General features: G+C 46.7%; 2 protein-coding genes and 1 long non-coding RNA gene across 3 annotated transcripts; 2 read left to right on the top strand and 1 right to left on the bottom strand.

Annotated features, from left to right (window-relative positions):
• The first annotated feature begins 1189 nt into the window (after positions 1-1189).
• On the top strand, positions 1190-15111 carry CEP15 (centrosomal protein 15). The gene is made up of 5 exons (XM_064667328.1): positions 1190-1323; positions 2879-2960; positions 3660-3783; positions 8507-8581; positions 11118-15111. The coding sequence occupies exons 2-5, from the start codon at positions 2908-2910 to the stop codon at positions 11259-11261; spliced, it is 396 nt and encodes a 131-aa protein (XP_064523398.1). The 5' UTR covers positions 1190-1323; positions 2879-2907; the 3' UTR covers positions 11262-15111.
• A 2591-nt stretch (positions 15112-17702) lies between these two features.
• Positions 17703-21818, top strand: LOC135420191 (uncharacterized). Its single transcript, XR_010433419.1, has 2 exons — positions 17703-21120; positions 21236-21818. It is a non-coding gene; the product is annotated as an uncharacterized LOC135420191 (long non-coding RNA).
• A 405-nt stretch (positions 21819-22223) lies between these two features.
• FEZF2 (FEZ family zinc finger 2) lies at positions 22224-25591 on the bottom strand. Its single transcript, XM_064667327.1, has 5 exons — positions 24872-25591; positions 23681-24522; positions 23457-23591; positions 23233-23365; positions 22224-22813 (listed from the first exon to the last, which is right to left on the bottom strand). Exons 2-5 carry the CDS (start codon positions 24464-24466, stop codon positions 22557-22559), a joined length of 1311 nt encoding a protein of 436 aa, XP_064523397.1. The 5' UTR covers positions 24467-24522; positions 24872-25591; the 3' UTR covers positions 22224-22556.
• Between the last annotated feature and the right edge of the window lie 701 nt (positions 25592-26292).

Below are 26292 nucleotides of genomic sequence, written 5' to 3'. Positions count from 1 at the left end.
TATCTGTAACTTAACTAAAATGCTCTTTGCATTCTCTCCACAAATGCCATCCATAATGGTTTATGTAAACCAAACTTCAATTTGTCTCTATTCTTCCTGAAATTCATTAAATGCTACAAGAAAGAAAGATCACGGCCATTACAGGGAGCTGGCATAGCTCAAAGTGGAATATGCAAAACACTTGGGCTTTCTGTTAAATTTATCGAGACTGTAACCGTTAGCTTTCCGCACCATTAGAAACGAGGACTGACTCCTATGTCTCCGTGTCATTTATTGGAAAGTCTTGTCTTTAAATCACAATGGTAAAAAAAAAAAATTAAAGTAAGTTTTTGAGTACTATTTATCCTTACTGCTGCAATAAGCATGGGTAAGTTGACAAGTACATGAAAGAACTTGTATTTATGTCATGAAGTGACTTAATATTAATTTGTTGCAGAAATGTAAAATCAGAGAATGGGAAAAAATAGAAAATACAGAGATGAATAATCCCAAGAAAAAACTTCTGATCTGCAGTAAAAGGGCTTGTGATGAGTCATCTTAAACTAGGATCAGAAAGAAAATATTTAGGGAACACAAGCATTTTCAGAGCAGCTTTTAGAAATTGTCTGCAGCTGCAAATGTGCAAAAGCTGCAAATGTGCAAAAATCAATCAGACACCAATGAAATGAAGAAAAAAATTATCTTTCAGCTTTATCTGGCTCGGAATATTTTGGTTTATGTTTTCTGCTAAGGACAAAACATTGATTAAAAAAAAGGTGTGGACTAGTTGTGCTTTTTTATTTGAAGTACATTTGGATGTAAGTTTGACTATAAAGGACTGGAGTCGCCTAAGCAACTCCCCAATACTGGAGCCGGGAAGGAATTCAGCTCCGACACACGGGGGCAGGATCACACCAGAGGGTTTGGAAACCACATGGAGAACCGGGCTGGCGCTCCGGGCGCACTTCCCGGGCCGGACATGGAAAGCTGTGTGCCTTGTCCGGGGACGGAGCAGTTATTTTAAAAGCAAACGACCCTGAGCAAGGCCCGTGAGGCTCCGCGACCCGCGGGCTCCGTGAGGGGCGAGCGCCGCCACCGCCACCGCCTGCCCGCCCCTCAGCGCTCCCGGGCCCGGCCCTGATTGGCCCGGCGCCGTCCCGCTCCTCCAATCCCCGGGGCGAAGGCGGGTCTCGACCCCGCCCGACCCCGCCCACCGATCCGACGGCTCGGCCCCACCTTTCCGGCCGTCTCCATGGCAGCCCGGGGGGGCGGGGGGTTGTTTTAAGGCGTCCCGGAGACCATGGCGGGTCGTCGTCTTTCTTTTGGAAGCCAGAGAGGCTAAAGGTAAACGGCCTGGTTTGTTTCTGTATTTAATTACTTATTTATCGCCTGACTTCTCCTTCCTCGATCCTGAAGGGTGGTGCATTCCGACGGATCGTAAATCCTGACACCCCCTCCCCCCTTCCCCAGTGGTAGGGCTCAGGCGGTGCGCGTCGCTCCCTGCCTGTCAGGGCCGCGGCCTGAGGGGGAGCGGCCCCGGGACCGAAGGGTCCTGTCCCATCCCGTCACGTCCCGTCCCGCCGCCCTCGGCCCCAGGGGCCTCCCGGGGCTGCTGACGAGCCGGGAGCTGCCCGTCGGGGCTCATTCCGGGCTGCCTCCGGCCTTGGCAGCCGCCCGGGGCAACTGCGGTTGGAGCGGTTTCCCCGCGGTGCTGTGGGCGGGGGGTGCTCGGGCTGGTGCTGCTTTGTCGCTCCCGTTGTGAGCTGTGGGCGCCCCTAAAGGCACGAGGTGCGTGCGGCGGCGCTGCCCGTGCTCTGTTTTCTCCTGTGGCCACTAAAGGTGTTGCTGATGAGCAGATACGGCGCGAACAGCACGACGTGCCCCGGCCGAGGGAAGGAGCGAGCGAAGGGGGAGCATTTTATCAACAGGCCAGGTGGACAGAAGTGTTTTCGGAGTGTGGTAAAGCACGCATCCCTAGAAGATGCACCCCAACTTCAGCAGAGGCCATGTGTAAATAACTGGTCGCAGTGTGACTCTTGACAAAGAGGCCTTTCCCAACGTTCCCTTTACCTGGATGAGATCTTTCAGCTCTCACACCCTTTAATCTTATGAACGTGTGATAAATTATTTAATTTTATTTGATGTGATAACGACACAATCACTTCTGAAACGAAAAAACAATAGGCTGTAAAACACTTTCAGCCTTCTGAAAAGTGCCGTAGCATCTTTATTTGCATAAGGGGGCACTTGATCCCCTTAATGGATAAGAGAAAAGAATCAGTAAGATGTAAACTATTTAAATTGTGTACTCTGTCATGTACCGAATTACAGGGCTGAAAATGTGAGCTCAGAAGTTTTTGCTTAATTTTTCAACCACTTAAAAATAGTTTGTTAGCTTAAATTACTTAGTTAATCAAATTACTTAGTTTAATCATGCCTGTACATAAAGAGTTTCCTATGAACAGGGCACTGTGTCTGTGAGAAGTAGTTAAAAATCATATTTACAAGTAACTTTGTGTTCAGTGTAACATGACAAAAGCCAGAAATCAGTACTATAAACAGTAATACACAGTTTTTGCAAGCACAGAGTTTGTGTGCAGTTGTAAACATCTGATGCTTGAGAAAACTTAATGCTGAATCTGAAACTCAAAAGTAAAATTTTAATTCTCTCATAAATTATTAGAATGCGGTAGGATTTTCCTAAAACATATTGTGAACATTAGTAGTGTGAATGTATTCAAAGCATAATGTAGCAATGTCTTGTGGCAGGTTTTGTGTAGATAGCTGACATATAAATATAATGTGTGCAACTTTTTAACCAGAATTGTTTAATACTGAAAAGTGTATGTTGATATCTCTCTTTGGAAAGTTTTAATTTCACTTGATTTTCCTTTTGTAGGGTGACAAAACCAGGGCAAACAACTGAAAATGTCATCCTATTTGGCTCAGGAGGTTCACCTTGCTCGAAGACATGAGGAGATGTAAGTAGTTGTGTTCCACCTCGCAGCAGTTTGTGCTGGGGTCGCGTGAGACCTCCCTCCCTGCACATGACCCTCGGTGCCCGTGAATCCGAGCTCTGCAAGGGGCTGGAGTTCCAGGAGGTGGCACCCTTCCTTCATGAACCATTGGAATTAGCATCCTTGCCTGCCGTTAAGGGTATCTAGGTTGATGAGTTTTTTGACTTCCAATGGTGGTATGGGTTTAAGATCTCCATTGTTAACCTCCTGTCACTGTTAAATTCCTATTTGAGGAAGGTAATTGGATTTTCTCACTCAACGCCTCAGTTATAGAATTGCTTCTTTGTTGCCCTGTAAACTCAGATTGTGAGGCAAAAACAGTAATGATTCAGAAAAGTCTGTTTTTCTTGTAACAACCAGTACGTGCCAATGAGCAAAAGCGGTACCAATCAAGTCACCCCAACCCACCCTGTCTTTCCTGTTCTGGGAGATTCAGTGTTTCTAAGCACCTTAGCATATGAGGGCTGCTGGTTACAACGTTATAGCTTCATACAAGCGCAGCAGGTGATGCCTGCCTGTACCTTTTCCCTCCTCCAGCACACCCACCCTGCAGCCGGCTTAATTAGCCCCATAGTTTTGAGAAAACTGGGTAAGGTAAAAAGGTTATTTTCTAGCTCCTGAGCAAAATGTTCTACCCACTTAGCAAAATGTTTTCCTTTGTAGACTGTCTCAGAGATCAGAGCTGCTACAGCAGATGGAGACTTATCTAGGAGACAAAAAGACTAAAAAGACATGGCAAACTCAAGCAGCTGATGCAGCTCATAAAAGGAATGCAGCACTTTTAAATGTAAGTTTCTGCAACTACCAGGGACCGCATCGAAATGTCATGGTTATGTAGCTTAGATAATTAGAAAAAAAAAAAAAAAGTGTTTGCTGTATAGTTGTCATTTGAATTCTCCTCTGTACGGTTCCCTCTTCTGGAACTCGACCAAAAAGTATTAAATGACAAGTCTTTATTATCTGATGGCATCACTACCTATTTCCCATGCCCTTCTTATAAAAGTCTCGTAGTGGAAGCTGCTACTATATATTTTTATGTTTTTTAAAGTACGTGGAGATGCAACACATGCTAGTACATGTCTGCCTGAGAGAACTTAGGGGTCTGACAGGACTCACAGCCTCTCTATGCTTCGATTCAAGACATGGGGGTATGTTTGGAAAGAGGGGCTGACCAGGCTATAGTGCTTTTGGTCCAGGGGAGGAACTGCTCCCCCACCTTAGTTGCATTAAGTTGTAGAAGAGATTTTCAGTTTGGTTTTTTTTCTTTAAATAGGTGTAGAGTGACTGCAGGAATCTTACTTGCAAGTCTGTGAAAGTAGTGTTTGGTGTTTCTGGTTCTTCCTGGAGGTGACACCATTATTATATTGTTCATAGCTGTTCTGCATACCTCTTGTCATTTAGGTAAGGTTTGTGTTTCCTAGAGAAATTCAGCAGACACTGGAGAATGGGCAGTTGAAAAGATCCAGGTTTGATGGCAGGGACTGGAATGCTAAAAGCCTCCTCTGGAACCCCAGGCTTAGGCATCTGAGTTTGAAGAGATGCACTTGGCCACTGATATGATGCATTTGAAAAATGTTTGTTGGTTGTTCGGGAAGTAGCAGAAAACTGAACCTCCTATGCATTTTCTTTATACTCATTTTTATTGAGGGTCCAAATTGTATATATTGGTTTACTGAAAAAGTAAATTTTACTCTAGATGATTACAAGATTAATTTGTGTCACCCAAAATCCTTTGCTTCTTCATGCAGAGCCTGGTTCAGGTTTAAAATGTTCAGATTTTGGGTGGGTATAATTCTGTTGAAGGCCCTCTTTGTATTTAAATGGAAGTTATATTCAGGGAGGGGTAGACAAGGTGAAACAGTTAGACAGGGATGCCTTCTTAACTGTTCTGTGGCAGGGAAGATTTTTCAGCTTGGACTGGCAAACTGGTGCATTCCAGGCTGGGGCAATCAATCCCCCCTGTATTGGGTATGGATAAGTGCAGGTGCTTCACTAGGGAGAAGTAAATGGTTTGGATTTTTTTTTCCATAGCTCCTACTCCATCGATTTAGTAATTTCAGCCATTATGATCCCATTTTCCACATGCATCTTACATTAGATTTTTACTTCATAAATACAGTATTTTATAAATTATTTGCATTTCTAAATGCATTCTCAGTTTACACGTGCAGGCAAACACAATAAATGCAGAGTGTGTTTTTCCATGATGAAAGCTTTATTGTATTGGAAATGTTAACAATAGCTCAGACATATACAGAGTGTAAATATTTCTGCAGTTAAACAGATATTTGCCGTCTTCTGTCACATCCTCAAAATTGTTCCTTTCAAGTGTCAAAAATGTTGGTGTTTGTACAGAAAAAAAGCAAAAACATATGTATCAAAACAAATTCTGTTGCAGGATAAAGTAGCATAAATCAGTTTAAATCTATTAATTTTATACTAGTTTTAACAAGCATGCACTCCTGCAGATGCTTTTTGATAACAGAAGAAAACAGGAAAAAAAAATCTATGCAGCATAATATATGAGAAGCTTGAAAACAAGACTGATTAATGTGCCAGCTTCAGAATATTGTTCCTGATACCAGGCACTGTACATTTCACAGTTACCATGTGGAGAGTTGTTGATTTGGCCTACTCAAAAATACATGGACATGACGAAGTGTTATTTTTTTATTTGCATTTCTGGTTTTCTGCATGTAAGCAAAATCAGTTGTTTTCAGTAATAGATCGTAGCAAAAGGCATTTGTCTTTCTCTGTGCTAGCTGGTATTTATGCACAGGAAAGATTTCAAGATTAAATTCTAATCAGTAGTAAGCAAGGAACTAACCTTTTTTTAATTGAGATTTTGACATTATAAGCACTTGTTCAGCGTTTTAACATAATTATCAGAGTATTTTCCTTGATGTCTTTAGAGGGAGGCTGCAGATTTGGGGAAATCTGTATCATTTGGTGCTTATATAATGTTGTCGTAATAAAAGCAGAAATTAGACTAGTATTTGTAATCTAATTTATGACATTTGTTTCTCAGTGATATTTCTTGTGTTTAGAAATATGTATTACTTTGCAACAGCTTGTAACATGAAATAGAAAAGAAAGAATATGCTGTATAGTAATTAGTATTGGGAAGGTAATTTAGAGCAAATTTGCTTTCCTTCCCAGGCATGTAATTCCAGAATTATTTAAGTGGGATTCTGCCAGACTGATATCAATATAAGTGACAGCTGAATTTGGTCCCCTAAAAGCGATGCATGTGTCATGCATTCCATTTTACCTCTGGGGAAGGGTCTTGAATTGTTTTTGTTCCAGTCCTTGTGGTTTTAGGGGAAGCACTGTAAGATGCTCTCTTTTTTTCAGTACTGTGACATATTTGATTTGCTGTTTTTTTTCCAAAGAAGTTTATATTGCTGATGTATTTATTTTTATATTGATGACAGGAATTTATTTTTCCTACAAAGCTTACCAGTTCTGTAGACACACAAGAAGTGCCATCTAATCTTTCAGTAGTTACAGTTATTTTCTAAAGCATACTACACCTTCCAGCAAAAATTTCTTTCACTGTCTGTCATTAAATCAGTATTCTGAATGACAATAGACTGCACAACATACAAACTGGAGTGAGCAACAAAAAGACACGTCCAATATCTAGGCTATGCCAAAGTGACCTTCTCCTCTAAACATATATGCACAACTGCTGTCTCCTTTCTTGCCTGAAAGACACTCATTTCCTATCACCATAAACATTCCAATGACTTGGCTGAGTATATAAAGAAATAATGATTGATGTTCTTCCTTCCTGCTGAAATTCCTACAGTAATTAGGAAGCAGGAATCAGAAAGGAGGAAAATCCTATGGAAGAAGGAGGTGAACGTTGCTGATTAATCCTTTTTCCAGTGTGGTGATAAATTCTCCAGGCTTGGCCTGAGCTATTCTAACACGAGCTACGTTTGGTGCTGTTGGTGGTGCAACAGAGAAATTCCTTGCTTAAGTTACTTAAGTTTGTGTTGGCCTCTGTTATTTTGACATCATGATTTCAAATGGCTTCTATCATTGCTCGTTTCCCCCTTTATGTTTATCCCATCAGTCTTTTCTCACCTGAAAAGGGACAGCTATTTGCTGCTTCTGAGGATTTGGATAGGGCAAACTAGGTCTCAGATTTTTCTCAAACATCCTTTAACTTCCTACAGCAGTATGGATTTTGCTGTAGAAAAGGGAGAACAGTTTTGCTTGGATTAGGTTTGTTATCATGTACAAGAGAATACAGTCATTGTAAAAGGAATTCATTAAATAAGACAAACACTGTAAATTGAATGAACCGACTGTATCTGTCACTAAGTTGAACTTCAACTAACAGTAAGGCTTGTTTTTTTTGCTTTTATTAATCATACTCACTGAATTTGAGTCATATTTTTCAAACTGAACCTGAGTCGAGCGCTGTGTACTTATTGAAGTATTCAGACTGGCTATTATTCAATAGGAGTAATCATGTTTGGTCTCTCTTGTGGATATGCTCCTCCAGAATCTCACTCTTCCTTTCAGCAGCAGTGGTGGTGAATATTTGGGAAGTCCCTTTGGGGAATTTCCTCTCTCATTTAGTTTTTCTGTTGTACTCTTCACACCCGCTCTCTGCTCCCAACTCTGCCATCTGCTATACTTTCTTTCCCCCTCCACTCTGTTCAGCTTTGGCTTCTTCACACCCCACTCCCACGTCCCTTTCTGTCTCTCTTCATCTGCCCACCACTCAATCTCTTCAATGTTTGGGTATGGAACTAAGCCCACAAGAACGGGTCAGAACTTTAAAGGGGGAGGGCGGTGAGTTTGGGGGCATGCTTTCATTTGTTTGTTGCTGTTGTTTTTTTGGTTGCTTCTTTTAAAAAAAAAAAAAGTATTTAGGCCTTTGTGAATCCAGCACACATCCACTGGACACACAGAAACCCAAATACTGATTTTTTTTGTAAGAAAGCTATGTGAGGTGCATTGTCATCCAAGTTTGTCTGGTGAACAGCTTGCTGCAGCTCTACATTTTTGTGCACATGTTATGCATGCATATTAGCAAGTCATCTTTGTCTTGAGAAGTAAAGATCTTGCACATAATTTGCCTAGTTACTTTACAGTTACAGTAGCTAGAATACATACTTCAGTCTTCTTGTAGCACAGAAAAAGATGTTCTCTTCCCCTCTATTTCCTTAAGTTTTATAGAACAGAACTTAACAGATTTACCCTGGTGTCCAGAGAGAATAACGGTCTTTTACAGCAACAGTCCTACATGGTCCTGAAACGTACTCTTGTATGAAAAAGGTACAGCAAACATATTTAGCAGCTGTAGGGTGTTAGTCTAACTAGTATAAGTTGGATTTCAGAATGCCTAAACAAAGATTTGAACTTCAGTGTGATTATTTGAACGCTTTTTAGATTTAATGGGTTTATTAAGTGAAATGTCTTTAAGTGAATGTCTATTTTCCTTTTAAAATTCCCAGCATTTGTTTTAAAAATATACTTTGCCTGTGTTTTAGGATATAGAAGCAGCAGAAAAAAGGCTGCAAGAAAGAGTGTGTTTACTTCCACATCCTGAAACTGTTAAGTTAGAAGTAAGTCCTAGAACTCTGTCTTTTTATTTGCTGTTTACCAAATATTTTGTTGTTTTTTTTTCCCCTGAAGCATGTTCTTAAAGTGAAAATAATTGATTTTAAAATCCAGTGACTGGTATAGCCAAAGGCCTGTGTACTGTGTAGCAAGCTGAACCTAAATTCTGGGGCAAGATCCCTAGATTCTGGAGCATTCTGCTGGAAATATTTATCATCTTTCAGATCTATACAAAATTCTATTTTAAAATGAAGTCAAATATAAAAAAATTAATATTGTGAATATCAGAGAATTACTGTGTTTATTATGTTAGAGTAATTTAGTTTGTTTTATATGGTCATCCCATTCTCAGTTTGCCACAGATTGTCATCTTTACATTTCAGGGTCAACAGTTTATCAGCATGAACAGAGGAAATTTCACTTCAGTTATTTTGTGGTTATATGGAAGCTTACAAAAAGTACTGCTGCTGCAGGAACACTCTATTTTTGCTTCTCAACCTGGAGACTGTAAACATTATTTGAATATAAAAAGTTTGAGCAGCCAGATTCCCACTTGTGTTTCTTGCACCAACGGTTTGTGGGGTTTGCGTTGCGTGGTGATTTAGTCCTCACAGGCACAGCAGCACAGTGTCCCACACAGGTTTGGGTGCTGGGGCACTGTCAGGGAAGGGCAAAGGTATGTTTTTAGCACTGTCAGCTGTGAAAAGAGGTGTATTGTGCCTTAGCTTCACACCTGCTGGGCAAGTGTTGTCATGCTTAGGCTATTACTTAAATGAGAGGCATCAATTCTTGTTCTGGTTACTGTTAAAAGTTTTTATCTGTCATTGCATTTTGTAAACAGCCTGCTGTGACTGTGGCTTTTTTATTATGCTTATTTTTAGACATTTTTAGGCATAAAGGTACATTTTTTTTTTCCTGGATACCTATACATCTTGATTGATGCTAAGAAAGATGCCAAGCTACTAATACTGAACTTATTTTTACTGTGTTTGGAAGTAGTTCTAGACTCCTTGAGGACTTTTGAGACACCAGCTAGGGTTTTCTGGGTCAGTTTTGGACTGCTGCTCCCTCTGTCCTGTGTTGGGTGTTGAGCTGCTTGCACCATGTAAAGCCAAGTCCTCACAAATCAGAGACTGCCGAGCAACTGCTCTGGCTGCAGAATGTCTGCACTCTGCAGCAGCGGTGAAATTTTAGAGAGAGCAGAGTTACTATTTGGAGGAGAAGATCCTATTTCAGCTTTTTTTTTTTTTTTTTATACTTCTAGAGAGGAGTGCTATAAATAGTGGAAAAAGAAAACTTTCTTTCATGGTACAAAATTCTTGTGCGTGCTTTGTTCCAAAACACTTCTGAGCATATTTCACTCAGCCATATATGTGTCTGTATTAATATACTCTGAAAGTTATGGCTATAATGGATCCCCAGCTTGCTAAGTCGGAGTAGTTTTGTGTGACAGCACATATGCTTGTCAAAAAAGATTCTTTGAGTAAATCTGTTGAAGAAAATATTTTTGTAAATCTGCAAGAGCCACAGTTATATCTGAGCTACATGCAAGGATCAAAATGATTAGCCAGAAATCTAATACCCTGCAGGGAGATGTTCAGTTTTGGGCTACGTTTCTCCCACATTACATAATTAAGTAAAATAAAAAGGCTCACTACATATGTACCATAACTGTTCTCTTCTACAGAATTACTTTTTTCTGAATGGACATCAATGACTAAAAATACTTTCATTGGTGGATGGATTAAGGTGTTGGCTTAATACAGTTCTTCAATCACATTATTTTTGTGGGGAAAAAAGATAATACACAGCACTTGAAATTTTCCTGAAAATCCTGCAAACAACAAAGTTATTCTTAGGATACCAATACAAAAATGATGAATGATGAATTCCACAGATAAATAATAAGTTAAATTCATTACTCAGAGGCACAGCATAATGCAGGAGGAAGGGTTAGATGATCCACAGTGGTTTTCCTAGACTGCAAGCTAAGTATACAGATATACTTTTTTTTTTATTTGTTGGTTCAAATACTGGGGATTATAACTTCATCAGCGAGTTAATCACATCTAAAATTTTACTCAAATATTTAGAACTATAGTACTGCAGACTCTTCTAGCATAATCAGTTTACGTTGGTAAATGTGCACTTTTCATTTCTAATATTAAACCGTTTTTTTTTTCCACTTCAAAATTAAATTCCACTAACATACATACTTAAATATAAAAGCTGTTTCAGGAAAAGTATATTATCATGAAAAATAGTTTATTAAAGGTACTGTGAGGGTCTAAACTAATCTGTTGCTTACCACAAGAGGGCACATTCAGTCACTTCACAGTTCATGCTGCAGAATGAAATCTTTCCAGGCTGATATTTTGTATCATTCTAGAAATCTGAAATTTCATGTGTAAGTACATTATTGTTTTCTGAATTGCTTCACTCATAAAGTAAGATTTAATAATGTTTTGCATATCTATATTGTTTTAAACAGGCTGACACAGATTTTGAAATTAAGTTTATTTTTTCTTATATCTTTCTCAGACTCTCTATTGGGCATCAATAAAAGAATCTCTTCCCAAGTGGGAAGAATTTCTTTTAGGAAGAGCAGAAGTTCCTATTGGCTTTAAGAAAATGAAAGCTACAAAGCAGAACATAAACTACTCAGAAGAAGACTCACAAAAATAAACATTCTGGTTGCATTTTGTTTTGTAATTTATTACTTAAGCAGAGAAGATCATCCAAATCGGGCAACAGAATATCATGCCAGTAAATTAAAATGTAAATAATTTAAATTAAAATTAACTGTATTGGATAATTTGATTCCATTGTTACATTGTGTACAATTCCTTATTTTTGTTCTGTATTAGAGGAGCGATCCTCAAAGGGGCTTTTAGGATCAAGAGTGAGAAACACTGGTGTATAGATTTCCACTGAGGCAATTGCTTTTTCAGTATGAGAAGAGTTTTAGGTTATTTTTAATCCTCTGCTTCTACATGTAAGTGCGATAAGTAAAGACAGATTCTTGCATTATCTTTCTTCACTTCAGTCATCTGTGCTGCATGCCTGTTCGTGGATGAGGGAGAGAGCAGGAATTTACCATTAGGAGGAAAGGCAGGCTGTGTGCATCAGAGTAGCCTTGGTTTAGCACCAAGAATCTGTAAAAACCTTCATGAGAGCAACGGTGGAAGGAACAACCTTGAATTTCCATATCCTGTTTTCCCTGATTTTTGTCATTGCCACCTTCATCACTTCTGCACCTCACTCCAGTAACCACTACTGCTTTTCCCAACCTCCTTCTGCCTACGTTGTATTTCCTGTCTAAGGGGTAGGGAAACAAATCTCCAGGGCTTTTTGCTACTTTGAGGATGCCCTGAATGCTATTTTCATTCTGTTGATATAATCTACAAGTGAGAACTTTTTCTTAGACGTGAAAAGTTTGGGAGAAGCAAACTGAAAGGTAGGTGGAAGTGGCTGTCCAAGAACAAAGCATATATAGAAGTTGAGGAGCTAATAATTCCATTTCAGACGTTGAACAGCTGCTCAGCTTCCTCCTACAGAGGTGTAGTATTGGTGAGTTTTAATTGTGCAGTGGGCTAACTTGATATGAAAAATTCACAGTACAGAACTTCAGTATCAGTTCAATCGAAGATCCTTCCAGGTGTGTGATGTGGTCTGCAGAAATTGAATCCTTCCCAAGCAAAAGAAGCCTAGAAAATACTATTTTTTTCTTATTATTAAGAACCTGTACTCGAGTCAATATACTGTTAAAATTTAATCTCATATCCAACAATATAATTCTACCCCAACCTGGAAGTAGGAGAAAAAAAATTTATCTCTGCCAGTGTCTGAGGATATGAAAATGTAATGATTACAAATTTTACTAAGCTACTAGTTAACTGTCTATGCATCTCCATGCTACAGAGATATAACCTACTGGTTAAATATATATAACTCTGTGTAGCATGAAGAATCACTGACACAATAAAATCAAAACTTCAGCTGTGATATAAAATTTTTGTATGTTTTTCACAGGAATATTAAGAGTTCATTTAAAACTTTTTCTATTGAAGTGTCCATTAAACTGATAAGTTTTTACAGAAACTGCCATCTTAGAATTATCCTGTTGAGTGGGTGTTGGTGTTTGTAACAATAACGTTGTTTTCATAATATGTGATGGCAGATTAGCACGCTTCTCTGCAGTGTTGTTAACAGTTGTAATTAAGGAATAAACAGTAAAGGGTGTCAGTCCGATGACAATTTCATCTATAGTGTCACAATACAAAATGTCACAAAATATTAGAACTGTTATATAACTACAAAAATATCAAATTAGGCTTTCATCTTACAAGCTGAGAGCTTAAAAAAAACCTGGCATAGAGACTATTGCAATTTTATACCTACTCAGTGTTCTGTCACAAAGACAACTTGGTAATATTTTCTTCTGTAAGCTCACAATGTGATTCTCAATCTGATTTAGCGGGAATGTGGATGGATCTTACAGTAATAGAGCTCACATTTAAAAAGCAAATACTTGGAGCCAGTTGAGCAGACAAGAAGGGAAAAGCTATTGCACATGATGCCCAGAATGAAGGGATGGGTGAGCAGTTAGTCACTAACAAAGACTGGGATTCATCCCGGTCTTTGCATCCAAAGGGAAATCACTTAAACTAAAATCTGGCCCCTAAGTACTTTATACATAGGAATAATCTGGGTCTTTATCTCTTTTGACTCCGCCTCACCACTGGGACACAATGCAGATACTCACTATCTCCTTGCCCCTTGTGAATTCCCCTGGAAGGAGAGCTAAGTGTGTGGACATTGAGGGCATGGCAGCTGGATGGATGAGGATTTGGCAGCGTGCAGGGAAGGGCACCTGCGAGCAGGATTAGAGTAGTTTCCATGCTGCAGTTGGGTGTTCACGTAGCGTGTATGAGATTAAAATGAAATTATCTTCAAAGAAGGAGTTTAATTTTTCCTGCAGCATAACTTTAGAAGCACTAGGACAACAAGTGCAAGGAAAGCTGTATAGGAAGGTGTCCAGAAAAGTAAAAATTGAAGAGAAACATTAAAAGCAGGAATGTTTGTAGGTGACTGCTCTCAGAGACAAGGGCCTTCGTGTTGGCCTGTGGTCTGAAACAAATGAATGCAATTGCCTGTGACTGTGAAACAGCACAGCAGTAGGGGCAGGGGGGACACAGCAGGGACATTAAGGTACAGGAGCGATGTCTCCTGATTTGGCACAGACCTCGGGGCACACAGTGTCAGGGAACATAATTATATGGCATCTCCTGTTCTACTTAATTTGTTAAGTTTAGTTTACTACAGCTGAGCTAGCTTGCTGCTCACCTTTCTATAGGTACAGATTTGAGAAAGCAAATGAGAAACTTTAGTGTGTTTAAAAAAAAATTTTTAAATTCCCCCAAACTGATTGATACTGATGTGATTCAATATTGGCCTTATATGACATCCTGAATGGGTGTTCTGCACCAAGTCAAGGCTATTACCTTAAACATATCAATTCTATGTAGTTACCACATCTTTTCCCAAACTTTTATATATATATAAATATAAAATATAGATATTACATCATAGATATCTTCTGTAATTTCCTACCCATCCTGACTAAATGTTTTTCCCTTAAAAAAACCCTAACTTGTTACTCTGCAGTCTTGACTTGCTACTTGCCCTATTATGTTAAAATATATTATATACGTATGCTGCAGTGGTCCTAAGAGCCTGTTGCTTCTGGTGCTTTTTTGGTGGGTGGGAAACAGCAATTGAGAGAAGAGCAGTGAGAAAACCCAAAGGTTTTGCCTGTCTGTAAGTTCATCTTTGAGTATCTTGCAAGAAAAAATAATTAATCATCCTTTTTTAGGTTTATGCACAGATGAGTAGCCCCAATGCTAACCCAGGAGCACAGCCTGTTCACCCATCTTGTCACCTCTGCCATCACATTCCCAAGCTTTTTACTTTCTCAGTTATTCTGGCTGTGGGGGCAGGAGCAGAAGGCATGTTAGTTTTCCCTAGGATAAGAAATTTCTTACTCTGCACAATCTTCCTCGAGACTATTAATTTAATTTGGGAGTACATTTGAAATAATAAGTTGGTTTGGACAAATGATATTTGATACTATGGTATCTAGGTTGTATTTATTCAGGGTCATGTTTTCATAGGAGCTGGGAGCTAAATTGTAGGCTGTCATTTCTGTCTTTTTCATTCACATAGAGCAGGTTGGGGATAGAGATGCTCAGTTTGAGTTTGTTGGTACTGAAAAATAAGAAAACCAAATTTGAAATGGAATGTACTTTTAGAGGTTATATCTGAAAGAAAATATTATTTACTCCATAATGGTAATTTTCATAATATTTTAATAGTTGTGTTCAGATACAACTTGACCTTAAATATCACCCCAAATGCAAGCTGTTTTAACATATTTGTAATGCTAAGGTCTTCATTACTGTGATATTCTATTTGCTCAAGGATTATAATCCATGGATATACTGTGTTATAGCTGAAATAAAGCTTTGATCCTGTAGTCACTGCCTCCTGGATCTCGGTGTTATATTACATGTATGAGTTGGATGTAAGTTGGTGCCTGTGGTAGCCAAGTGTGTGAACAGCAAGTAGGCCAGTGATAAATACTTTGTTCAGGTATGGTGTTTATTTTCCTGTGACTCTGATATGAAATTCTGATCTGCTGAGTGAAGATTAGAATCTCAGAAGTTTACTGCTGAAAAATCCAAGTTTAATGAATCCCAGATCGATTATTGGCACCCCTCCTATTGTTTCACAATAACTGAGCTAAATTACTTCAGATATGCGATTACTAGGAAGATGTAGATAGAGAGACTTAAGCCCTTGCAAAGGAAACAGGTGGGGGAAAACGGTTCTTTAGTACATCCTCCTGCTGTGTGAAGCTCTTTGTCTTAGCTATAAATAGCGTGATTTAATTTGGGAATTTGCTACTCCTTTTAAACACAGTTGAAACAGCTCTTGAAAATGCGCTAAGTTGTACCCGCTGTGTATGGAGCCTTCCAGTTGTATCTTTTACATTTTACTTACTTTGAATACGTCTGTTTTTAACGCATACAGATAGGAAGTATGCTCACTTCTCCCATAAGTTTTATCGCTAGTGATGATGATCTTAAAAATAAATGTGTGGTGTTCTTTCTCCTCACTCTCAGTCGTATCACCTACCAGAAAGCCCTAATAGGCAACAAAATAGTGTGAGACGGTATTTACATCACACTTTTGAAACAGATTCAAGCAGAGCCAGCTGCTGTAAGATTATTTTACAAATCTATTGCAAATTAATAATAGGAAAAATTTGCCTTTCTTTAAGTAAATTACAGTCTCCTTGACTAATTACGTAGCTTGAAGCTGCAGTAAATAAGTACCTGTCTCAGTGCGGTGTTGGGAAATGTAATTTTGATATTCAGACCTGCCTTTCTTTACCCGTTTAGTTCGCATGTGTTCCCAGTAGCTTCATTTCGCGGAGCTCTGACTGTTGCTCAGTAAAAGCTTCCGGAGGATGATGTGCCCAAGTGGAGCACATGCCCGCAGCTTTGTTCGGCGCGGTCGAACCTGCGCGCCCCGCGCCCCGGCGGTGCGGGCTCTGCCCGAGGGGCAGCGCTGCTCCGAGCCGGGAAACCCCGAGCCCAGCGGCTGTGGGAAAGGGAGAAAGGAGACAAAAGAAACACCCCAAACCCATTGCTTGGTGGTTGCCCGGTGTAAAATGCGCTTGCTGTGGTGCGGGGGAGGACAGACGGACGGCGGTCGGTCGTGTCGGGGCGCAGGGACTGCGCGTTGCCGGGAACGGTGCGCTGGGAGAGGGAACGGGGAGCCTGTTGTGTGTGTTCTCCATCACTCAAAGGCGCCGAGATTCCCAGGAAAGCTCTGGGCAGAGGGTTTGATTTCTTGGAAGTGTTCGTAATGACACCCATAACGATGAAAAACGTATCCGTAAATCTCTTGGGAAAAGGTTTGTGTATGTGACCCAGAGTGTGGCAGCTCCCCGTCATCTGGGAACGGTGTTTAGAAGGCGCTTAAACTACTGCAGCCGCTTTGCGCTATTTCTCGGACATTTCTTTGTATCAAGTTTCCCAGTACACTTGGCTTTTTCCTCTATAATCAGCTTTCTCTTGCTGGATTCATTGAGTGATGCGATAATCCAATGTTGGTAATATCTCAATTCATTAACATAATGAATCAGAAGGAAGAGGCTGATTATAAATCAGAAAGCTTCTATTTATGTGAAATATCTTGGCAACTGGCAGCAGTGAGGAAGACAGTAGAAGGAGTATCAGACAGTTAACAGGACCTCGGGAACGCGGCTGCAGGAGGACTCAGGTGCTCTCTGCTATTTAAACGCCTTAGCCCTCCAAAGGACAATTGTGCCCATTGCAGCGAGGCAGCAGCGCTGATTTGGGGAAGTACCTGGCTCCCGTGGCCTCGGTCTCCCAAGTGGTTCAGAGCGCCCATCCCCGTTGTTTGGGACAGGGTTTTGCTCCCGGCCGCCGCTGGCAGGTCAGCCCGGGGGGTTGTGACAGGGGCTGCCGCCTCCCCCCACCCACTGCTGTGGCCCATCGCCCACGGCCTGAGGAGGCCCAGACGGGGCCGGGGGGACTCCGAAATGCTCGGCGGGGAGCCGGGAGAGGCGAAGCGGGTCCAGCGAGATGCCCAGCCCCTGTCCTGTCGACTGGGAGTACTTTTGCCCCCGGATCAGATTTCTTTTAAAGTTACTCGTCAGCCTGCTTCTTCTGCAAACGGAGAAGATGGCAAAGAGGCAAATATTTGTAGAAGTCAAGTTTTATGTTGTTTTGGGCTTATACACTCAGAATTCTGGGAGCAGACCCCTTTTCTGCACTACGTGTCTGTCCCCGCTGGGGATCATAAAACGTTTTGGTGACTAAACACTCTCTTACTCCCAGAGTCACTTTAAAGCAGATTTTAAGAGCACTGGTGACTTGAAGCACCCACACTGAAAGGCCACATGGCCCGGCTGCAGCCCCAACACCTGATGAGGAGGGGCAGCCCATTCTAAAATGGAGAGCACAGAAGTTCCAAATGCACCCTTTTCCTCTTTTTTTTTTTTTTTTAATTTTTCATTGAAGGCACATGTTGCAATAAATCAATGAGATAAATACAAATAATGTGAGGAGGCTGTGGGCCAGGCAGAGTTAGCAGTAGGAGTAGGGCAGGAGTGGGGTTATAAAAGATGGGGAAGGGTCACCTAGAGAGTCAGGGCAGGTGGTAGAAACAAACTGGTAGGAGCGGTTTTGCCCCCTTTTTATGGTTTTTCCTAAGGCCCTGTGGTGATGGTGTTGGTTAGCACAGCACCGTGGCTGTGGAGAAGGTGGGGAGAGTAGGAAGGCAAATGTTTAGGACAAAGCTGGCCGTGGTGCAAGGTCTGCCTGCAGAAGCCCTCAGGAGAGGAAGGGCATGGAGTGAGTGTGTCACCCAGCAGCCCCCCACCAGCACCCCAGCCCGGGGGGTGGGTGCCTATCCCGCAGCCATGGCCTGCCAGTGACCCCCTCTGCCTGCACAGCCCCAGGGCCTCGCTGCCCTTCACCATCCCGTCCGCAGGAGGCTGCCCAAGGGGTCTAATGCGGCCGGGCAGCCGATAGCCCTCGCCGTGGCCGCTGTCCGTGCTGACCGAAGGGCGATGCCTACGCCGGGACCTGCCGTGCCGTCTGTCCCTTAGTTGCAGGGGCATCTTCCTCCGGCCCTTTCCTCTCTCTGCAGAGCACGGCTTTGGGTGGCAGCACAGCCCCGACTCTCCGGGGGTATCCAGGGTCCAAATCTGAACAGGTAGGGACGGCCTGAGGAAAGACGCAGGAGGTGTTAGGGAGTTGGCAGGGGCCACGCCGTGAGGGCTGGGGAAGGAAGGACAGCAAGGGCCGGCAGTGAGAACACTCTCTGAGAGCCAGAAGGACAGCAGTGCCCGCACCCCAGCCGTGGGAGGGCGAGGCCCTGAAACCCGTCCCTGGAGCGGACTCTCGCGGGGGTGGGCTGGCACGCTCGAGGCCCAGTGGGCTCGCTTAAAAATAACGCAAATACTTCCGTAAAACTGCTTAAAGCGAGGGACGGACAAGTCCTGCAAGAAATTGGGCGTCCTTGGGGACGCGGCGGGTTGGGAAAGGCATGTGTCAATTTAGCCCTAGTGTTGACTTAAGCGAAAGTGCTAAGCCATTCCTAAACCTAAGTCAATACAGACTTAAGCCAAAATTGTTATTAACGAGCTCTAATCTGATTTAAGAGCCTCCGAGCGAGCCGTGTCTACACGAGGCGCGTTGCCTTGCGCTGCGCTCCGCGGTGCCCGGTCCCCCGGGGGGGCCGCGGCCCGGGACAGCGGGAGGGTCGGGAGAATGCATCCCCAGGGAGGAGGAAGGCGGGTTTCGAGGAAAGCCGGGCCACAGTGATTTGGGATGACCGGTGATCTCCCTCCGCGGGACAACCTCTTAAAACTGTACCCAGCTCGGCTGGCGTGGGGCGGTTCGGGGCTGTGCAAAGCCCTGGGCCGGGGGTGTTTGCAGTTGGGGCCGGGGCTGCCGGGACCTCTCGGCCGTGCCTGGCCCGGGGGTGGTGCCGAGGGCCGGCAGCTCCGCTCGCTCGGGAGAGGGACATGCCAATGCATTTTTTCCCCCGTCCCAATGGGGCAGTTGAGCCCTCCACTCCACCCCCCAGTGGGGGCCTTTCTTTTCTTCCCCACCAGCTTTGAGCAGCCCTGTTTCAGATTGGCCTTTTTATGTTTGATATAAAGAATAGTTGTTGGCCAATTCCATCTTTTCATCGCTGCTCTCCAGGCCCGGGTCCAAGCGGCTTGTCAGATGCTCATTAACTCCCCCTTTGGCTCTTTCCAGTGTGTCTCCTAAGCTCATTGTGCCAAGAACTAGCGCTTCTTTCTCTTTACACGGCTCCCTTTCTCTGCTCCATCAGGGAGACAAATTACTTTCCAAAAGGGATCGCCAGGGATGGTTTAATGAGAATTTCTCTAGCGCTGGCCGTGGAAATCAATGTAGTTAACATTCGGTGCACTTAATTGGACTTTTCTCTTCTGCCTCCTTCAAAAAAACTCTGAAGCTATCCTGTTAATCTCTCATTTGTAATCAATTGTGTTGACTAAACAAAAGTCTAGGTCGTCCTTTCTTCCTGTCCCAGACAATCCTTTGTTGCCTCTAAATGCCTCATTCTTGAGTGCTCCTGGTCGTGTAGATGGGTCCGATTTTTGACAGTTCATTATTGCGCTTTTGTCCATTTAATCTCCCTCGCTGTGTTTTGCATGTGCATGCCTTAATGAGCTCCGTTGGCAATTAACATGTTTCTAGCAGCAAACTGGTTGCTCAGACGTTTGGAGAGCGGAGTGCAGGGAAAAGGGCAACGCAGCTGCCTGTAGGTTGGTCGCTTCCCGGTGCCCGGCGCGGTGCCGGGACGCACCTGGGAGCCGCCCGGTGCCGGGGAGGCGCCGGGCCGGGCCGGGCGGGCCGAGGGGGGAAGCCCGGCGGTGCTGGCACGTCCCTCTCTGCGCGGAGGCACCTCTAACCCTCCCCCCGAGGCACCGGCACCGCTCAATCTGTTGTGTGCGCGGCTGTGGCGCCGGGAGAGTTTTTTTTTTTGTGCGGGTTTTTGTGTTATTATTGAGGCTTGCTGGCAAGAGTGCCGAAGTGTGAGCAGTCGTGGACAGCAGAAACATCTTGTGAGGGAGAAGATAATTGGAGTCTCTGGCGTGTGTGTGTCTGACAGAGCCGCCCCTCCCCCGCGATCTGCGGCTTGTATGTGCCAGGATCCGGGCGAGATCCCGGGGGGGGGCAGGGGCCGGCCGGTGGCGAGCGCGCTGCCGCGGCCCCTTCCCGGTGCGTCCGAGGTCGGGGGGAAGCCGGAGCGACAGCCGGCCCGGGCAGGGCTGCCCGCCGCCACCCGGGGGGGGCCAGGTAACCAAGCCCACCCAGCGGCGGCCGATACGGCCCTGCAGGGTGCCCCGAGGATGCCCTTAACCGTGACGGGAATGACTCCCTCCCCCCTCACAGACGGCTCTGTAAACAACGCCGCTTTTTATAAAAATGCGATAAGAACGCGCTTCCTTAATTCCCTTCCCGGGAGCGGGTTTCGCACTGCTCTCGCCCATCAGGGATGCTGAGGAAGCAGCCTGCGCGCTGTCTGTGGGGCCTGTAGCCGCGCCTGGCTCCCGCTTTCGGCTCCCGACTGGCAGCCCAGACCTTTTCCCGCGGCCCGAGGTGCGGAGGAAGCAGAGCTTCCCCCGGACCTGACAGCGGCACCGGCTCCGTAGCCGCCCCTCGGGATGCGCACGCCCCGCTCCCCTCCTCCGGAACCTTGTCCTGCCGTGGCCTCCCCCCATACACTGTCCTCTCGGAGAAAGGGGTCCCCCCCTTCTGTCCCCGGCCCGTGGGCTGTCCCGCCCCGTCTGTCGCGGCGTCGGGAGAGCCGGGCTCGGCTCCCGCCTGCAAAGGCTTGAGCTGCAGCCCCTTCGCTTGCGGGACCCTTTCCCCCGACAGGGTGTCCAGAGCGGTGACTTAACGGCGACGGGGTTTGCATTTTTCCTCTTCTTCTTTTTTTCTTTTTTTTTTTTTGATTTCTTTTTAACCTAAAACTCTCCCAAAATATTTTAACAGATTTTTGTCACGATCTTTCCCCACTGCCAGGATAATTGGACATCCTTTTCCGCCCCTCAAACCATCAAAACGCTACTTCTGACACTGGAAAATGCAAACCCCAAGAAACTCTGAAATCGCCCCATCCCTCCAGCAGGAGCACGGGGTCCGCCAGCCCTGGCCCCAGCCCCCAGCCCGCTCCTCGGGGAGCGCGGAACATCGCAGCCGAATAATGATCCAGAAACCCGGAGCGAGGGGTCGCCTCCCGTTCCTGCGCTCGGCGGCGAGCTGTGCTCGTCCTCGCCTCCTACAATTTAACCACTCAATTAAGCGGAGAAAGGTGAGCTCCCCATTACGCCGTCCCCGGGCATTTCGGTGCCTTTCTCGTTCCCCTCTTCATTGGCAAGCCCGGCCCGAGCAGCACGCACACGCCCGGCCGCCTCAATCTCCTTTCTCCGCTAGAATAATATTGTTCCTAACGACGTGGCCAGAATAGACACTTGCGTATTAAAAGTGAGGGAGGGGGGGAGATGAGAAGGGAATATTTAGTGTAATCCAAGTGCTTGATTATCCATATTCTGATCAAAAAGAGTTTCTGAGGCCTGCTGGGAGTGATTAGATTAATGTAATGCGGTTTGAAGGGTCTGTGTTTTCTCTCTTAATTTGGGTCATTACTCGGAAAGCAAGCGTGAGATCATTTTATCTGCATGCAAGGAAAGATAGTCATTCAGGAGCGGCTTAAACACGCCGTAATGAACCGACCCCGGAAAGCAGCTCTGGGAAACTCCGAGCCGCCGTTCGCGCTGCCGGCCGGGGGTCCCGCACCGGCGCTGCCCCCGTTCCGGGGGGCGGCTGCAGCCCTCTGAAGCCGCCCGGCTCCCTCCCGCCCTGGTTTTGCTTCCTGCGATGCCCGCGGCTTTCGGCGGGCCCTGGAGCGGCAGGGCCCGACTCCCGCAGCTCCCGCACGCCGCGTTCACGCGGGGGATAGCGCCGTGCAGCCCGGTCCCCGCTCGGGCCGGGGCCGAGGTGGGAAATGAGACACCTGCGAAGGGCCGGTTTATTGTCCCATGATAGATATAGATATAGATATATATTCCTCACTTATTCGAGCGTACATTTAAAATGGAGATTTACAGACACGTATAAAGAGCGCTGTCCTGGCGCGGGGGGCGGCCAGCCCGGCCCCTCCTGGCCCGCTCCGGCGGCGCAACGCGCCGTTAAATAAGATTCCTCTTATGTACAAACTGCGGCTCGGGGTCGCTTGCTACCGGCGGCTGAGCTCGCTGGGGAAAAGACAGAGAAGCGAAGGCTGGTTTGGATAAATAGTGCTGGCCTGGTGGAGAAGGTCCGAATGGGGCGGCGCGCCGGGCCCTTAGCTCTGCCCGCTGCGCCCAGGGTCCCGCGGCGGAGGAGCGCTGGAGACGCTGTCGTGCAACTTTCGGACGTGCTTCTTTAAATCAAAGTTTCTGCAAAATCCTTTCCCGCAAGTGACACACGTAAAGGGCTTCTTGTCATTGTGGGTGTGCATGTGGAAAGTCAAGTTATAGATCTGGTGGAAGGCTTTGTTGCAAATGGTGCACTTGTACTGCTTCTCTCCGCTGTGGGTCAGCTTGTGGTTCTTGTAGTTGCCTGCGAAGGAGGAAAAAGGTGGAAAAAGGGGTTACCCGAGGGTGCCCTGGTCGCACGGTGCACAGGTAAGGGGGGCATTAGGAAGTGTCTCCCCCCGCACCCCCGTCCCACTTGTCAAACTCGGTCCGCGTCAGCGCGGAGCAGCGCGCAACTGGCACGGCACAAATGAGAGGCAGGGTCAGCCCGCTGACCCGCGGCAAACGGAGGGCTCTGGATTAGGACCAAGGCCCGGCACCTCTCATTTAAAAAGCATTTAGGGAGAACCGTCAGCAGTGCCCGGCGATGCGGCCCGGCTTAGAGGGGAAGTAATTGGGAGCGGCGGCGGCGGCTCTGCCTGCACCCCTCGCTTCCCCCAGCCGGGCCGGGCTCGCCCCGTTTAATCCCCGCTAATGATGGGCGAGGGCCCCGGCTCAGCTCACCTTTCTGGTGGAAACCCTTGCCGCAGAACTCGCAGACGAAGGGTTTGTAGCCGGCGTGGATGCGGATGTGGGTGTTGAGCGTGGAGCTCCTGTTGAACGCTTTTCCGCACTGGTTGCACTTGTGGGGTTTCTCCTGCACAGGGGAGCGAGAGGCCCGTCAGTGGGGGCTGCGCGGAGAGCAGGGGGGGCCGCCGCCTCCCGCACCCCGGCTGCCCCCCACCTACCTGGGTGTGGATGATTTTGTGCCGGCACAGGGTGCTGGCCTGGCGGAAGCCCTTCCCGCAGACCTTGCAGACGAAGGGCCGGGCCCCCGTGTGCACCGGCATGTGGCGGGTGAGGTTGTAGTGCGCGTTGAACACCTGCGGGGAAGCGCCGGGAAGGCGAGGTCAGGCACGGCCCCGCCGCCGGCCGCCCCCGGCCCCCCACCCCGTGCCGGCGCCCCCCTTACCTTGCCGCAGACCTCGCAGGTAAAGTTTTTGGGCTTGCCCTCCGCCGCCCCGCCGCCGCCGCCCCCCATCTTGCCGTGGCCCTTGGGGGGGCCGCCGCGCTCCGCCGCCGCCGCCTCCTTCATCACCTGATCCAGGTGTCCCGGCAGCCGCTCCTTGTGGGCGAAGGGCGGCGGCGGCGGCAGCTTCTCGGCCGCCAGCCCCGCCAGCTTGGCATTCTCCAGCAGGAAAAGCTTCTGGTGGGCCGAGAGCCCCCCCGGCGGCGGGGCGCCCAGCAGGCCGGCGGGGAAGAGCTGTCCGTGCAGGAGGTCGGCCGGGTGGTACGCGGCGTCCAGGTAGTTGAAGTAGTAGAGGGAGCGGGGGGCGGCCGGCACGGCCCCTGCCTGGTGGATGACCTGCGGCTTGATGAGCCGGCCGCTGGGCTGGCCCAGGGCGAGCTCTGCCTTGCAGCAGACGCCGCAGTTGGCTTTGCAGAGCCCCGCGCCGCCCCGCAGGCTGCTCTTCCACAGCTCCGAGTAGTTGAGAGTCTTGGAGGGCAGCTCGTAGCCCAGCGGCGGGATAGGGATCACACAGGGCAGGGGCGAGCACAGACTCAGCGGCTTCTTGCCCGGCTCCGGCCCCGGCCCGCTGTGCCGCTGCTCGAAGGCTGGCTTGGGCTCCGACGTCTTGGCCATGATCCGCTCGATGGAGAAGGCCAGGGTCTTGGAGGGGTTAGCGGCGGCGGCCCTGCCGTCGTGCCGGGGGCAGGAGGAAGGCATGACCGTCTCCAGCGACCCCGGGCTCGCCATGTCGCTCCGCCGTGCGGGAACTTGGTGTGAGCAGCGACTCGCTCCCGCTCTCGGCTCTGCATTCCAGAAAAGCCAGGAGACAAATCAATTTAATAAGCACCTTGTTCTCCCCCCACCCCACCCCCCACCGGCACCCCCTCCCTATTTACATTCAAATGAACATATCCAAGAACAATGGCACGTAGGGTACCAGATTACTGCTCATTAAGCGGAACACGCTAAAGTAACATGCAAGCTAGACCTTGTTAGTATTAAAAAAAAAAAAAAAAAGGAAAGAAAAGGAAAAGCCTCCTCCAGCCCAATGCCACCCAGCCCAGCCCCACCGATGGCCACGGTCCGGGAAATGCAGGAGCAGGGGCGGGGGGCACGGCGAGGGGCGGCGGGACTCGCCTTGGGACCACTTACCTTTGCCCAGCGCCGGCGAGACTCATCCAAGCAGCGCAGTGTGGCCACAGTCACATTTTGATAGCAAACATCTTCCTGAGCGTCAGATCACGGTCTCGTACATTTAAAGCTGACATCACATGAAGTCACTTTGAGCAGAATGACATGGGGATGCCACCATGGATCTTCCCCGAGCCGAGGCGCCGGGCTGGAGCACGGTGGGTTGGGGCAGAGAGAGGAAGACGAGCCCCCCCTCTCCACGCACAATTTCCTTCCAGTTTAAGACGCACAAATCGCTCGTGTGCGAGCTGGGTTTTTTCCTCTCTCTCTCCCTTCTTAAAAAGCAACTTGCAAAGCAGAGGAATCGTTTTGCATGTGGCAAATTAGAAGGCAAGTGCGATTCACAAGTTGGGTGGAAAAGAGTGCTCCAGTTCTTACTGGGGTTAGAAGAGCCACTCCGAGTGAGCGTGAGGATTTTTTTTTCTTCTTCTTCTTCTTCCTTTTTTTTTTTTTTTAAAGAAGGGGGAGAATGATTTTTTTTTCTAAAGCAACTACCACGCAACCATGCTCGAGTTATTTTGGCAACCCATCTGCAATCAGCTCCGTTGCAACCGAGCTGGAAGATAATTAATAAATTGTCACTTATCTGCGAGCCTCCCCAGCATGTATAAATTAATAGCCAACCCATTAATTAGGACAGTGTATTAATGTTAATTAAACTAAGTTTAATTCCACCCCTCTCCCCTCACAGGGTAGCTGGTGATTAGCCTTAAATAAATGTGGAGGGAGTTGAGTCCAGGACTGGATTTCGCTGCTTTAAAAAAAAAAAAAAAAAAAAAAAGAAAAAAAAAAGAAAAAAAAAAAGACCAGTGTTCAGCGAACGGGAGTTCTGCAAATTGTCACCCCCGAAAGGTGCCCGCTGCCCCGGCGGGGCACCCGGGCGGCTCTCCCTTGTCCTTCTAGCCCTTGTCGTGCCCCCCACCTTTCCTTTTCCTCCCTCCTCCCCCCCAAATAGGCGACGATACATTATAGCGCCTGGATGCCGGGGTTTCTTTCCTTCCTCTCTTTAATTAAAACGTCGTGATGCGGGAGGGAAGGATTTGCAGAAACCTCAGATGCGAGGACGCGGTAATTGAGAGAGTCCCGCGTCCACCTGTTTGGGGGGGCCCGGCAGCACCCCCCTGGCCCTGATTAGCCGCCCTGTCCCTCGCTGGGGCTATTCAGCCGAACCAATTTTCCCCCAGCGATTCAGGGCGCTCAATTCTCTTTCACTTGTAGCCACTATAGCGCTGCGTGGAACCTGGTTTTGTGTGTTTCTAAAATAAAGGGGAGGATTATCCGGGGGAGAGGGGGGAGCGAAGGGTTTAGACTGAGCCTGGCCAGAGGTAAAGCAAGCAATGAAAAGGCCCCAATATATATTTTTTTCCGCCTCCCTCGCACGC

The sequence above is a fragment of the Pseudopipra pipra genome, chromosome 11, assembly GCF_036250125.1.
Source record: "Pseudopipra pipra isolate bDixPip1 chromosome 11, bDixPip1.hap1, whole genome shotgun sequence".
In the NCBI taxonomy this organism is placed as follows: domain Eukaryota; kingdom Metazoa; phylum Chordata; class Aves; order Passeriformes; family Pipridae; genus Pseudopipra; species Pseudopipra pipra.
This window is presented reverse-complemented; position numbering and strand designations above follow the sequence as displayed.